The sequence below is a fragment of the Monodelphis domestica genome, chromosome 4 (genome assembly GCF_027887165.1).
Source record: "Monodelphis domestica isolate mMonDom1 chromosome 4, mMonDom1.pri, whole genome shotgun sequence".
NCBI lineage: Eukaryota > Metazoa > Chordata > Mammalia > Didelphimorphia > Didelphidae > Monodelphis > Monodelphis domestica.
Genome location: NC_077230.1, coordinates 179668034 through 179683110, shown reverse-complemented (window position 1 = coordinate 179683110; position 15077 = coordinate 179668034). Strand labels below are relative to the sequence as shown.

Below are 15077 nucleotides of genomic sequence, written 5' to 3'. Positions count from 1 at the left end.
AAAAGGTATTACATGTAATTGTTAAAAAAAATTAATAGTATTAATAAATTATATTTTATTTTCCTAACAACCTTGGCAGGTAGGTGCTACCATTATCTACATCAGAAGAGAGGCCTGAGGCAGACAAGTTAATTGATTTGCCTAGGGTCACACAGCTGAGAAGAATCTGAAGCCCCATTTGAAATTAGGTCTTTCAGACTCGAGGTATATATATAGTACCTTTTCCAGGGCACTCCCTAACTGCCTTTAGGACCAGGAGGAGCTGGAGGTACGTGGTCATGCAGTAGATATTCTATTATACATTGCCATATCCCTTTATATCAGAACGATTAAAAAAGGGAAAAAAAATGCATAATCTGGCTGTTTGAATGGGGGACTGGTTCTATTATGCCAAGATTTTGTGATCAGGGCTCAGTACAAGTAGTAGTTTGAGGGCTCAGTGGACTGAGAACCAAGTCTAGAGATGGGAGGTCTTGACAGTGAAGTCATTTGAGGACAGATGACAATCTTTATTCTAACAATTATTGTCAGGGGTAAAACAGGAAGATGTCTGAAGGGTTAGGGTCTAGAGGAAGGAGGGGAAAGGAGGAGCCTGTCTGTCTAAATCTTCCTTCCCTCCCTCCAAAGTTGAGAGACCCAGGCTTGGCAGCCTGGCCTCTGAGAGGTTCAGGTTTCGTGACCCCTAGTCTTTGTCACAGCAGAGCCAGGCTGTCAAGGAGCTGTGAGAGAGCTTGTTAGGGCTGCTTCTTCCTCTCTCAGGTTTCTGCCACACTTCTTGCTGGGATCTTGGGGGGGTGGGGGGAGATGGGGGTCAGGTTCAAGGAGGGATTTAGTCTAGTGCTCAGGATCCAGTCTCAGACAAGACTTTGCCTTTTGCTGTCTCAACACACAGAGAGAGACCAATGGTTTCCACTCTTAGAATCTCCTCCTCCCTCCAGATTCTAATCCTCTTGAGCCCCTCCCGGGTTGTGGATGAGAAGCCTCTTCAGTTTTCCAGACTCTGTCATTCAAGTTCTTGGATTAGACCTCTATCACAGGACCTATCCTTTTGGTGAAAAAGATCAGGCTAGTGGCCAGCAATGCTACCAAATGGCTAAATGAAGAAAGTTCTTTGAAGACTTTAATACCCTATTGAAGTGTGAATTATTACCCAATTTCTCTTTTTTAATTAAAAATACCAATAAGCAAGCATGCTCAGACACTGGCAGATATTCCATGAGCCCAAACTTATTTTTATTAGTTCTATTTAAATTGCAGGTGTACAAGAATTTTAATAACAAATGACTAACATTCTATGATTTAATGAAATGCGAATTGAATAAAATATTTTTTATCTTAATTTCCTCATGTGAACATATCTGGAACTGGTAAAACATGAATCAGCTACATAAAAATTTTCTATCACATCAAAGTAAAACTGGAATTCATTTAAAAGTAACTTGAACATAGCCATTAGAAACTTTGTATTTAGTTAGAAGGTTAAAAGCAAAGCTGTTAAACAAACAAAATATATATATATATATATATATATATATATTTGAACCATATAAGCATTTGGCTTATTCTTCTAATTCTACAAATGACAGAATGTTTACTCGGCAAATATGTGGTGAGTCTGTGAGTGAAATTTATTGTTAATTGGATTAAAATGTGAAAAATCATCATGAAGCATTATGACATAATTTAAAAACATTGTTTAAAATCATTTAATGAACAATTTAACAAAAAGTTGAATGTGTTCAAAATTTTGTTCTTTGTATGAAAATACATCTTTTTAAAATAAAACAACTGGAGAATCCACTTCAATACTTCAGAATTCTGAAAAATAAAAAAAGGAAACTTTTGGGTTCTGATAAAGTGTAAATACATATACACACGTATATACGCGCACATACACACTCTCTACATACCATTATTCCTAATATCTCTCTCCTAATACAACCCAACACAATCCAACTATTTTTCTCTAATTCTTAACAGACTGAATAAAGGACAGATAAGCCCACAGCATGATATATGCTTTGATAGTTTGTTGTCATTTTTCAAATTGGCAGCATATTTACATGCAAGTGAAGAAGCTCTCTTCACTCCATGTAAATACTTGCTGGTCATACCAATGTATGGCTATGTAAAACCTTTCCCTGTGCAATGATGGGAGGGAGTGACTGGGTTCTCGATAGGGTTTCCAGAATGTGGAAAATAGAAAGAAATGGCCTTAATTTGCTATAATTTCTGAAGAAACATTCAGTTGTGATTCAATGGGAATTTCATTATTTTGTATCATTCTCTTGTATTGCAATTGAGTGAGTAGACAGTCATGGTTATTATAGGATATATATATATATTTTTATATATGTGACTACTGTACCTTCAGGGAAAAATACACAGGCTTTTATGCATTCATCTTCACTGTTAAAGCGATTAGCATTTCCATCACAGCCACCATACCAAAATTGAGCACAAGCATTGGCTTGCTTATCATAGTACCATTTTATAACGTATACACGGCATGATCCTGGATCTAACTTTAATTGACATTGTGGATTCCTTGTATTTTCTAAAAAGAAAATCCCCCCCCAAAACAGACAAAAACAAAACTGAGGAATAGGGAATGTACTTGTTTTTAATCATATCATATTAAAGCCATTTTTACTATATACTTACTGTCTATCAACAGAATGAAAAAATACAATATTTAAAGTAATATATAAAAATATATTTATATACATACCTATTACAATATAATATAATATATTTTATACACATATAAAATAAAATCCTATAGAAATTCTTAGCATTTAGCTTAGTAGAAGAAAATAAAAATGCACTTGCTCTATGTTCACTTCCTGAATTTCTATTGTGTTTGATTTTGTTTTTGCCAGGTGCTGATCCATATTGGTGGAAGGGACTTTCTCAATGAGTTCCCTGTACCAATGAAATCATAGTTCTGGGCAAAAATAGAAATTTCTATGATATTAATGTACCATTCTCCAATTGTTAGATGCCTAACTTGGTTCCTATTTCATTTTTTCTTTTGCTATTATAAGTAAGGCAAGCACATCCTTTTTTTTTTTTACAAACAAGTCCTTTTCTCCACTTTTTAGGATAAAATCTTAAAAATAGAATTATTTGGTCAAAAGTCATGATCAATTTATAATCATATATTGCCATATTATTACTCTTTAAAATGTTGCCAAAAGTCTGCAGTCCCACCAAAAATGCATTAAGAATGATGGTTTCCCTGAAGCCCCAACATTGAACTTTATAATTTTTGTCTATTTTTGATATTCTAGTGTGTGGAACATGGTATATGGAACCTGTCTTGATTTTCATTAAGCAATTTAAGTATCTTTTTCCAAGGTTGCCAATAATCTCTTATAAAAAAATATATTTTCCCTCCAATTAACAAGCATTTTCCCCCTTCCTTCTTTTCCTCCTCAAATTGAAAAGAAAACAAAACACAGCCCTTGTTATAAACATTCGTAGTCAAGCAAAGTAGATTCATTCATTGACTCATTTCCAAAAATACATGTGTCATTCTGTTATCTTCAAGAAGTAGGTAGCATGCTTTATCACAGGCTCTCTAGAATTGTGGTTGATCGCTACATTGATTTTCTTTTAGAGCGATGTCTTAATTTTATTTTATTTTTGGAGTTTTCTTTTTACATTTTTTTTCATTTATACACATTACATATGTACTTATATATCTATATATCAACATATACATATCTACATTTACATACATGTATATATTATATATGTATATTTGTTTCAATCTGCTCCCTGAGTCCATCATCTCTCTGTTAGGAGGTGGGTATTCCTGATTAGTTGTTATCCTCAATACCTCACTCTGTCTTGTGCCTCATATCCAATCTGTAGCTAAGTCTTATCCACTCTGCCTTCACAACATCTCTCATATAAGCTCCCTCGTGTGAGACTTTGTCACCTCACACTTGAATCATTGAAATAGCCTTTTAGGCTCCTTGTTTCAAGGGTCTCTTCACTTCCATCCATCTTCCATTCAGCTGCCAAAGCATTCTTCCTAAAGCATAGGTCTGATCATGTTACCTACCCTACTCAATAAAATGCAGTGTCTCGCCTTAATTCCAGGATCAAATATTAAATTCTCTTTTGGCTTTTAAAGTCTGGGCATTTGTCTGTATAGTTATTTCTTCCACTGATGCCAAGAGCAGGTTAAAAGTATCTTTGGTAAGGAAATTCATCACCCTGCAGACAACTTGATAATTGGTCTATCTGATCTTAGACTGGTTATTAGAAGATAAACAGTCTGTCAAAAATTCCCTTTGTTCGTTAATACATTCATATTTCCTTTGAGGAAGATAAATGTAGAGTTGCCTATTAGGTACATTTTGTGTATATTTCTCAAAAAATAATATTAGTATCCTCAAAATCCAGTCTATCATCTATGTCATGGGGGAAAGGGAACAATGGCAAGTCTTTGTGTGCCCTGAGGCCATTGTTATTTATCCTTTGTTTCTGAAGAGGATCAATGGCATCACTGGGTGATATCTTGATCCATGAATTGGATTAAATTGAGGCAGAGATGCACAAAGTCATGTCTCATTCTCTCTTCCAGAGTCAATGAAGTCCAGTGGCAAGACAAAAGTCAGAGTGCCTGGCTATGGTCTAGGATGCATTAGATGACCTTGGCATCTTCAGTACCTGACCAAGCTCTAAGCACTTCATAGTGGCTTCTTTGGCTACCTTCATGGCCAATGGAAGAAACTGTTCTCATCTGCCTTTTCTGCAGGGCATGCTTTACATGCTTAGTGTAGACACCTCCCTAACACACTGATGGCTTTAAGGCCTCTGGATTGCCATCAACCTGGTTTAGTCCTCCTGTTGAGAAGGTTTTACTGGAATGTGGCTGCTGCACATGCTACAGCTTCTTGGAGCCACAGGTGAGAATTGGGTGAAAGGTGGATACCAAAGGTAGATAAGCAGCCCTGGAAAGAGTTCAGCAAGTCCTCACAACAGAGGTGCTAGTCCTCGCTGAAACACCACATATATCCTGGATGAACCCCCCATACCGCCCTCCCTTCCCCCCACAAAATGCTGAATAAGAATGAATAATAGCAGGATAATGATGGACCTAGGACCATCTCTATCTTAACTCCAACAGAAAAGAGGTGGAAAATAAGAGGAAATAAATTCTATTAATAAAAAGAGGTGATCTAGATAATAATAATAGCTAACATCATATAATATTTTAATAGTTATAAACCTTTAATGTTTACATGAAATAAACATTTAATGTAATCTCATTTCATGGTTACCAGTGACCTCTGAACTGCTAAATTCACTAGCCATTTCTCAATCCTCATTTTTTATCTCTGAAATTTTTGATTCAATGTAACATTCTTTCCTCTTGGATATTCTCTTTTTCCTTGGATTCTGTAACATTATTCTCTCTTTTATCTCCTCCTGCCTTTCTCTGACCATGCTTTATAGCTTTTGCTAACTCTTCATTCTCTTTCTGCTTCCGAACACAGGAATCTCCTATGGTCCTTTCCTGGACTTTCCTATTCTTTTTCTATACTTTCTCCCTATGTACTCATTACTTCTCACAAATTCAATGATCATCTTTATGTTGGTGAATATTACATCTATGTATCTAGTGCCAACTTCTCTCCCAGACTCTAATTCTACATTACCAATTATTTGCTTGGCATTTCCACCTAGGTTATCATGCAAGGCATCTCAAATTCAACATATCCAAGACAGAGTTCATTTTCTCTCCTTTTCCCCAATTCATTCTTTCTCAAACTTTCTTCTTTGGAGATCCCTGTCATTTTTCTAGTGACCCATATTTGAAAGCTCGAGTCATCCTTGATTCTTCCCTTTTTCTCACCTCCTATATCCAATAGTTTTCCATCTCTTGTTGAGTTTTTCACTATAACTTATCTTGTATTCACCCCTATATATCCACTCCTCCTACTCTAAGAAAGAATCTCATCACCTTTAATACAGACAGTTATAATGACCTCCTAATTAATCTCTCTGCTACCAGTCTCTTCTCTTTCTAATCCATTTTTCATGTAGCCGCCAAATTCATATTCCTAAAACACAGATCTGACTGTATCCCTTTGTTACTTTCAGTGGCTCCCTATTACCTATAGAATAAAGTAAAGACTTTTGCTGCCTTGTATTTAAAATCCTCCATAATTTCTTCTACCACCCGTGTCAGTTAAATTTCCTGCTGTACCCTTCATGTATTCTTCAATCCAGTTAAACTGACCAGCATTATGTTCTCCATAGATGACACATCGCCCATTCAAGGCCTTTACAGAAATCATGGAATCCTCTTCCTTTTCCCTCCCCATGACTATGTTCTTCCTTCTTATTTTTACATTTTAGAATACTTAGCTTCCTTTAAAGCACAAATCAATTGCCTTTCTAAGTAGCATGTAAGTACCAGGAGAATAGGGAACATTTAATTTTGCTTTCATTTACTCAGCATCCATCATAATAGTTTCTTGCACATAGTAGGTGCTTAATAAATGTTTGTTGATTCACAGAAAGAATTGTTGGAGTTGGATGGATATGGATGGATATGGTTCAAAGCATAATGCTTTCATATCAATGTATTTATAGTTTTATTTTGGGGTTTTGGTTATGTATGAATGTGCTCTTATAACAGTGACTAATATGCAAGTGTGTTTTGAATGATAAAAAATAAAATAAATGTTTATTGAATTGAATGAATTCATAATCAACAAATACCTTGCAGATTCACTGAAGATAGAGGTAACTGTTTTATTTTCTCGTGTTTTTTGTCATAGTCCTTATACAGTAATGCCAGTGATTCTTTGTTCTGTAAAAAAACAAAAAACAATGTATATCCCCCCCCCCTCCCATGTAGTTACGTCAGTCCATAAAAGATTAGAGTTAGATTAATTCTTGGTTGGAGCTCTAGGGACCTCCTCTACTCCTTCCGACTTTCTCCTACATTTTGAGCCTTTCACTGTGAAATCTTTCATAGTATAATCACTCTTTTAATCAATTAACACATATTTATCAAATCTTTACTATGTTCAAGACATTGCACTTCAGAAAAATTATATGATGCAAAGTTAGCTATTCAAATTAAACATTCTGGCACTCATTCTGATGTTCAGAAATATATGGATATTTTGTGTCATATAAATAAAACATGTGCTTACTTTTTCATTTTCTCTCAGATATCTGGCATCGACATTTGGCATAACTAAATTCTAGAAGCCCTAAGTAATCATCCGTAATTGGCTGAGTCAGAGTGAGGAACAGGATACACAAGTCTATGCATGCCATCTGGTGTGAGTTCATCTCTAGTTCCAGAGAGAGGAGGCTAAAGATGAGGGTTGGGGAGTTAGAATTCAAGGCCCAAGGGTAGTTGTGTGAATCACTATGAAAGATAACAGTGGAAGGAGTATTGGAATCCTGTTTTGGACACTCACTACCTGTGTGACCTCGGACAAATTACTGCAGAGTCCTGGGATTTAGATTCCTTAACTCTATATTAAGGGCAACAGATAAGATGATTTCTGTTGTCCTTTCTTGTTCTAAATTTATGATCCTATGAAATCATGGGACAGGGTCAGGGAAAGGTTAGTGTCCGAGCCTGGACTTGAACTCAGGTCTTCCTGACTCTAGGCCCAGCATTCCACTGTCCCACCTACTTGTCCCTGTATACGTGCATACTCACATTCATTAATAGGTATTTAAGAAATTGATACTATACCACTGTGGTTGGTTGAGAATGCTCTTCAAGGCCAAAATAGTTTCCTCGTATATCTGTTTTCTGTTTATCTGATGAAATCATTTGTCCATTAATTCTGTTGCTGTGGAGTAAGTCATCTGCAGACTTGGATGATGCAGATTGGAAAGGCTTTCTGGTTATTCTCTCATTTCTGGCTTCTCCAGAAATAAATGCACTATGTTCATTAGCACAAAACTGGTTTGCCAACTTGAACTCCAAATCTTTTTTTAAAAGAAAAGACAAAAAAAGCATAAACAAGATGGAACGATGTTCTAAAGTAGGGGTTCTTAACATTTTTATGTCTGCCACGGACTTCTCTGGCAAAATGGCAAAACCTATGGAATCTTTCTCAGAATACAGGTTTCAGATGCACAAAGTAAAATAGATGCTTAAAAACCAAAAGCAATTATATTGAAATATAATTATCAAAATAGGAACAAAAATAAGTTCAGAAGATCAGGTTCTTAACTTTGGTAAGAATTCCTATTCATGTGGTTATGGGGAGAGGAGAGGTGTTGTAGTGAAAAGTGTTGTAGGTGAAAAAAAGTCAAGGAAGGATCTATTTCTTTCTTTATTCCAGAAATTATAAGCTTCTATTTTCCTTCATCTCTATCTTGCTTCTCGCTGCTGTCTACTTCTTTGTCCTGTACTGCCTCTTCATGTCTTTCTTCCTTCCTTCCTTCCTTCCTTCCTTCCTTCCTTCCTTCCTTCCTTCCTTCCTTCCTTCCTTCCTTCCTTCCTTCCTTCCTTCCTTCCTTCCTTCCTTCCTTCCTTCCTTCCTTCCTTCCTTCCTTCTTCCCTCCTTCTCTCCCTCCCTCCCTCCCTCCCTCCCTCCCTCCCTCTCTCTCTCTCTCTCAAAAAGCCCTTATTTTCTGTCTTAGAATCCCTTTTAAGTATTGGTTCTAAGACAGAAGAATGGTGAAGGCTAGGCAATAGGGATTAAGTGACTTGCCCAGGGTCACACAGTAAGGAAGTGTCTGAGGTCATATTCGAACACAGGACCTACTGTCTCCAGGCCTGGTTCTCTATCAACCGAGCACTTAGCTGCCCCTCTATTAATAACTTTCAAATCATGATCCCAGAGTTCTATTCTCCTTCTAACCCTACAGTCCTGGCTTATATAAATACCACAAAAGGTGTATTCCCTAAGAGCAGGGTTTTTTAACCTTTTTTGTGTCATATTTTCTTCTGGTGAAATGTATGGACCCTTTCTCAGAAAAATGCCTTTAATTTCACAAAATGAATTACAAAGGAAATTAATTGTATTCAAATACTGTTATCAAAACACATCTTTAAAAAACTTTCTCATATCTCAAGTTAAGAATCCTGCCCAAGATAGATAATGATAGTTTTTTGTTTTTTAGTGATGTGGAACTCACCACTTCCATTGGCAATGTTTCATAATTTGGTATAATTGTAACATTTATTGAATTCTTGCTGTGAATAGTAGGACAGTTCTTATTTATAGGCAGTGGGTGGGTTGGCACATGCTTAACAATGTGTTTTTACATTTTCTATATTATTATAATGTTCTTCATCCTTTTTAAAAGTCTAGACAATCAATAAAACAATAAATCAAGCCTTGAGTTATAGCATTTACTGATTGCCAAGGTGTAAGTGCTTGAATGGAAAATTTAGCAAGTGCTACTTTGAATTGATTGTCCAGTACATACAAGCACACAGGTAGCGCTATTGTTTTTGAAGTAATGTAGTGTTTTGAAGTACACTTGGAAGTGTATATCTCTCCCCCTCTCCCCAATGACTGACTGGAATAGTGCCTGAAATTCCACTAATGCACTTCATTCTTCTGAGCAATAAAAATTTTTGGTTTTATAGAATTTTTTTCTGAAAAAGCAAGTAATCCTGAGAGGCATACAATCCTGAGCAGTTATCAGTAAGAACGTGGGGGAATTTATTGATAGTTGTCTGAGAAGAGAGGAGGAGAAGGAACTTATCAGAAGGGAGGTGGGAGGATGTTCAAGCAGTTCCTGATCTGCATAGATGTTATATTAGGTATTAAGGTGATTTTAGAGGAAAGGGTAGGCCCTGTTCCAGTTCTTAAGCAGTTTATAACAAATACTGGGTCACTGTCAAGAGCATTGCTTAATTCTCAGACTTGGCAAGAGCTCATTAGGAAAATGAGTTCTTATCTTGGTCCTGGGACTATGTTTCTTGACCTTTTTGCCTGGTATTCCATTAATACAGCACATGTGCTTCTACTCCCAAATCAAAGATGTTACTGGATCTTGTACTTATTCCAGCATTTTATTGGGCAGTTTCTGTATAAAGGCTGTGTCTCTTCAGTGTCTAGCACAATGCTTTGCCTATAGTAACTGGTGCCTAAATAATGACTTCTCAATGAATGAATGAATGAATGAAGCTGGAAACTTATTTAGGCATTCCATGTCATTGCTGACAACTGACTCCTCTTCAGTACTTTCCAATACATTACTATAAATAAGAAGAAATTTAATTAAGTAGTACTTAATTGCCTATAGGGATTCCTCTTATAATATTTCAATATGTTTTAACTATCTGATTTATAGTAAGAGCTAGACTTGGTTATGTGAGTAATTGTGTAGAGGATTTATTAAATATAAGAGTAGATAGAAATATAGGATAGTGTGTTATCAATAAGATATAACAGGCAGAGGAATAATACTAAAAGTCTCTGCAATGCTAAAAGTGCCTGTCACACTTCTCTTAACTTCTCAATGCTCTGAAGGTTGTGACATAAGAAGATTGGTTCCTAACCCCATAGTTTCATGACCAAGTCACCTGAGAAAGAGAAAGGGAAAAGCCCTTGCCCTGTTCATCACCTCTAGTCCTCTAATCACCCCTGTTCAGAACACTCTGATTGCCTTGCGCTGATGCTTATACAATCTGTAAGATCTAAGATTATGGGTCTCAGACCAGACTGGATGCATCTGCAGACCTCTGATGTGTCTATTTGCATGCTGACCGTAAAAGGCAGATCTTGCTCAGAGATTTTGCCCCATTTTTCTTTTCTTTTTTACATATACTCGGTCTGGTATGCACTCACCTGGCAGGGTGTTAAAGCTGTCAGAGAGGTACATATGTTCCCTATCTGGGTCTGATGCAATCAGGTTTAATTCCCGGACAAATTCATATTGCTTTGGATCTGAAGTATTGACGATTCCGATGGCATATATCTCAATGTTGGATGCATGAGCTTCTCGGACGGCACCTTCTAGTTTGATAGCTTCACTCTTCTCTGTTTGGCCATCTGTTATCACAACAGCTACTTTCCTGACACCTGTTCGGGCCCCCCAAAAAGCTTCCCGGGATGCCTTGTGGATGGCTGTTCCTGTGTAAGAGCCTTTCCCCATGTACGCTATCTTCCTAATTGAATGTTTCACATCCTGCTTGGCAATGAATCTGTCCAGACCAAATTTGAGCTGAACTTCTGAACCATATAGCACAAGGCCAACCCTGGTGGCATTTCTCCCTACAGTGACTCTATCAACTAGAGATATGACAAAATCTTTGATGACTGCTAAGTTCTCAGGTCCCATGCTTTCAGGGCTGTTTATCACAAAAACAAGCTCCATGGGTATCTCCTTACAATTAACGGTACAGCCTGGAGAAGAAAAAACACAGGAAAGGTCAGAATTAGTTTTGTTTTAGCAGTTCTTGTCCCAATATAATCACTACTGATTACATTGGGACAAGAACACGAATTACAGTCAAAGTCTCAACGTTTAAATTATTAAGACAGTGTTTACATCGGTCTTGCTGGAAAAGAAAGCCCCAATTTCTGTCACAACAATAAAATCAACCAGCATTTCTAAGTGCCTGTCCTGTCTTGTGCTTAGAAATAATGAGGTCCTACGAATATTGCTCTCATTCCTCACCAAATAAATATCCTGAAAGATATGTGCTTTTTTGAAAGGAAGATGGAATTGGATTACAATGTAGTACTTCTTTTAGGCACTATTTTTACTTCCTTAACATAGTCAAGAATAGAAAGGATTTCATGGGGAAAGTGATAGTTGAGTTTGAGGTGTCAAGGAATATAAACAAAGCTTCACTCTAAGGCAATCTAATTACAGGGTTAGTTCAGGGAAATAATGGGTTCCTACCAATTGGAAGTTTTCAAGTAGAAGCTGGCTACTTCTTAGGTAGGTTGTAAAGGGAATTTGTGAGCTCTCATGGAATGCTGATTGTGTAAGAATTCATTTTTCATGTAATATATAAATTGAATGACTATTTTACTATGTCAATTCATATACTATATTAATTCTTATGTCAGGGCCCTGGGGAAAAAGGCCCAAATCTTTGTATATATTAGATTTTTTTTTTAAACTCTTACACCTTCTGTCTTGGAATCAATACTGTGTATTGGTTCTAAGGCAGAAGAGTGGTAAGAGCTAGGCAATGGGGGTTAAATGACTTGCCCAGGATCACACAGCTCAGAAGTGTCTGAGGCCAGATTTGAACCCAGGACCTTCCCACTCTAGGCTTGGCTCTCAATCCACTGAGCTACCCAGCTACCTAGCTGTCCCCCCCCGCCCCCCAGTTATATTAGAGAGAATTACTGAGTCAGAGTCTTGGATCTCAGGCACTATCCAGTCTACAGATTTTTGCATTTTCTGTATCTGTAGGAATGTGTCCTTTTTACAAAGTCTGGCTAATAGGAATGTTTTACAATGATTCTTTTCCCCTGTATGTGACATTATCTTCTGTCTCACCTGTGGGCATGGAGAAGGCTCAAGAGTTTGATGAACCACTTTCTAGTTAGCTATTTTCCAATTAGAGATGTCTTGGGATGTTTAAGGGAGGAGCTGAATAATGAACTCCCTAAAGTGTAAGTAGGTACCTGATTCAGGGGTTCTTTGGTCACTGAGAGGGCCAAAGACCTGTTACCTTATTGGTTATGATGCCAGTCCAATCAATAAACTAATATTCTTGCCCAAAATTGATCTCTTGAAATAATTTTTTAAAAACCCTTACCTTTTGTCTTAGAATTAATAGTGTGTATTGGTTCTAAGGTAGAAGAGCAAGAAGGGCTAGGCAGTGGGGGTCAAGTGATTTACTTAAATTCATGGTTAGGAAGTGTATTGAACCCAGGACCACCTGTCTCTAAACCTGACTCTCAATCTGCTGAGCTACCTAGATATCTCCTCTTGAAATAATTTTAATCCTATCATCTGTAAATAGGAGCTCAAAGTCGATGGGAGATTCAATATGAAGACAACTATGTACAAACAAATTAGATGCAGATCAACTGGAGAGTTTTCTTACCAGAGAATTCCCTACATCAATAAAATCACAGATTTAATTACTATCTCTATCTTGTTGCAATTGGTTGAGCACCTTTGAGCCCAGTGCCCATTCAAGTATTCAAATATTTTTAAACTAGCCAACTGATCAAGCCACTAAATTGACAGTTTTTAACCTTGTTTATGTCACCTCTTCCTCTGTCAGTCTTGTGAATCCAATGGATTCATTCTCAGAATAATGTTTCCAAAGGCATAAAGTAAAATAAAAAGGATTATAAAAGACATGTTACATTGAAAGCTTTGAATTATCAAAATATTAAAAAAAACAAGTTCACAGACCCAAGGTTATGAACTTTTTTAGCTAGACCCTACTTTTAGACTTTGGGAAGAGGGTAAAATGATCAGAGTGGGGCTTTATTTAAATGAGTTTTCTCCCTATTTCTTGCCTTTAGCACAAAATCCCCATTTACTGAATCCTATTCTCTGACAAAGTGAAAGACTAGTCAGTGAAGGGACTGAGAATATAGTACGCAAGGGACCACACAAAGTGAGAATGTAGTCAAGGCCATAATGAGTTTGGTGGCTTCAGCCATCACATCGAATGGGTGGAAGAAACTGTTTTTTTTTTTCTTTCACATATTTACTCTTTTGGAAAAGAATAAAAGAAAAAAGACAAGATGGATAAAACATCAATTTTATAAAAAAACCCAAACTTACCACATATTTCTTTAATTAGTTTAATTATTTCTTCTCTCTGTACAAATAGAACCATTGATTAATTGTAAATAACATTATTTAACTACCTTTGGCAACCATCGATTCTCAGAGGCAATATTATTATGAGATTTATTTTGTTATACACTTTCCAAGAGTTTCCAAGAGTCCATTTCAATAACAAGTCCTACTTCTTTGAAGAAAGGCTTTCAATGTATCTCTAAACTATTTTTCTATCTAAATAAATATATTTCATGTAACTGCTGAGTTTTTTAAAATTCAGGTTTTTTTTAAACCCTTACCTTCCATTTTGGAATCAATACTGTGTATTGGTTCCAAGGCAGAAGAGTGGCAAGGGCTAGGCAATGGGCGTCAAGTGACTTGCCCAGGGTCACACAGCTGGGAAGTGTCTGAGGCCAGATTTGAACCTAGGACTTCTCATCTCTAGGCCTGACTCCCAATCCACTGAGCCACCCAGCTTTCCCCTCAATTTTATTTTATTTTCAGTTCCAGATTCTCTTCCTTCTCCACTACATCTTCCATCCATTGAGAGGGCAAGAAATCATAGCACTGAATTTATAAGATAGTAGCTATAGCTTTTTATTCTTCTATTGTGTCATTTACTCATGATATAGATATTAACAGTATCAATAGAAATTAAATCAACAGATTTTATAATTTCAGCAAAATAAAACTAGCTTATGTAAAGGAAGTAGATTTAATTAATTTGTATTTTTAATTGGTAGCAAAAATGAAGAAGCAAGGCTTAGACATATTTCAGTGACAAACATGCATAAGTGTTACATTTTTGCTTCAGTATGTTTGTTATTCAGTCTCTTTGTGACCCTGTGGATCACAGGATGCCAATAATGTCCACTCTTGGCAAAGATCCTGGAATAATTTGCTATTTCCTTCTCTAGTGGATTAAGGCAAACAGAGGTTAAGTGGCTTGCTCAGGGCTACACAGTTGGTGGTATCTGAAGTCAGATTTGAAGGCAAGTCTTTTTTGACTCCAGGCCAGGTGCTTTATCCACTGAGCTACCTAGCTGCCTCCTCACTTGCTTATAGAATCTAAATGTTTATTTGTGGTGTCAAAGAACTGGAAATGGAAGGGATGTTCATAAATTGGAGAATGGCTAAACAAATTGTGACCTAGGATTGTGATGGGCTACTAATGCATCATAAGAAATGATGAACAGTGATAATACATGTAAAATTCAGATCAAATTAGATCAAATCAAACCATCTCTGTGAGGTGGGAGAGAAGGGAGGGAGAGTGACAATTTAGATCTTATAATTTTGGAGACCATATGTGGAAAATTGTTATTATGTGTAATTAGAAAATAAAATATCTTTTAATT

General features: G+C 36.6%; 1 protein-coding gene across 1 annotated transcript; it reads right to left on the bottom strand.

Annotated features, from left to right (window-relative positions):
• Positions 1–711: 711 nt before the first annotated feature.
• On the bottom strand, positions 712–12481 carry LOC103102797 (collagen alpha-1(XXVIII) chain-like). Its single transcript, XM_016433697.2, has 6 exons — positions 12472–12481; positions 10803–11360; positions 7742–7980; positions 6745–6835; positions 2369–2557; positions 712–785 (listed from the first exon to the last, which is right to left on the bottom strand). The coding sequence occupies exons 1-6, from the start codon at positions 12479–12481 to the stop codon at positions 712–714; spliced, it is 1161 nt and encodes a 386-aa protein (XP_016289183.2).
• Positions 12482–15077: the final 2596 nt, after the last annotated feature.

Bases quoted from the DNA above. Each gene is read 5' to 3' on its own strand.
- LOC103102797 (XM_016433697.2), bottom strand. The intron at 7,981-10,802 runs GTGAGTGCATAC...TTTTAAAAAAAG, and splicing joins CAGCTTTAACACCCTGCCAG to ATTTGGAGTTCAAGTTGGCA. The intron at 6,836-7,741 runs GTATAGTATCAA...GTTTTTTTACAG, and splicing joins ATTCTCAACCAACCACAGTG to AACAAAGAATCACTGGCATT.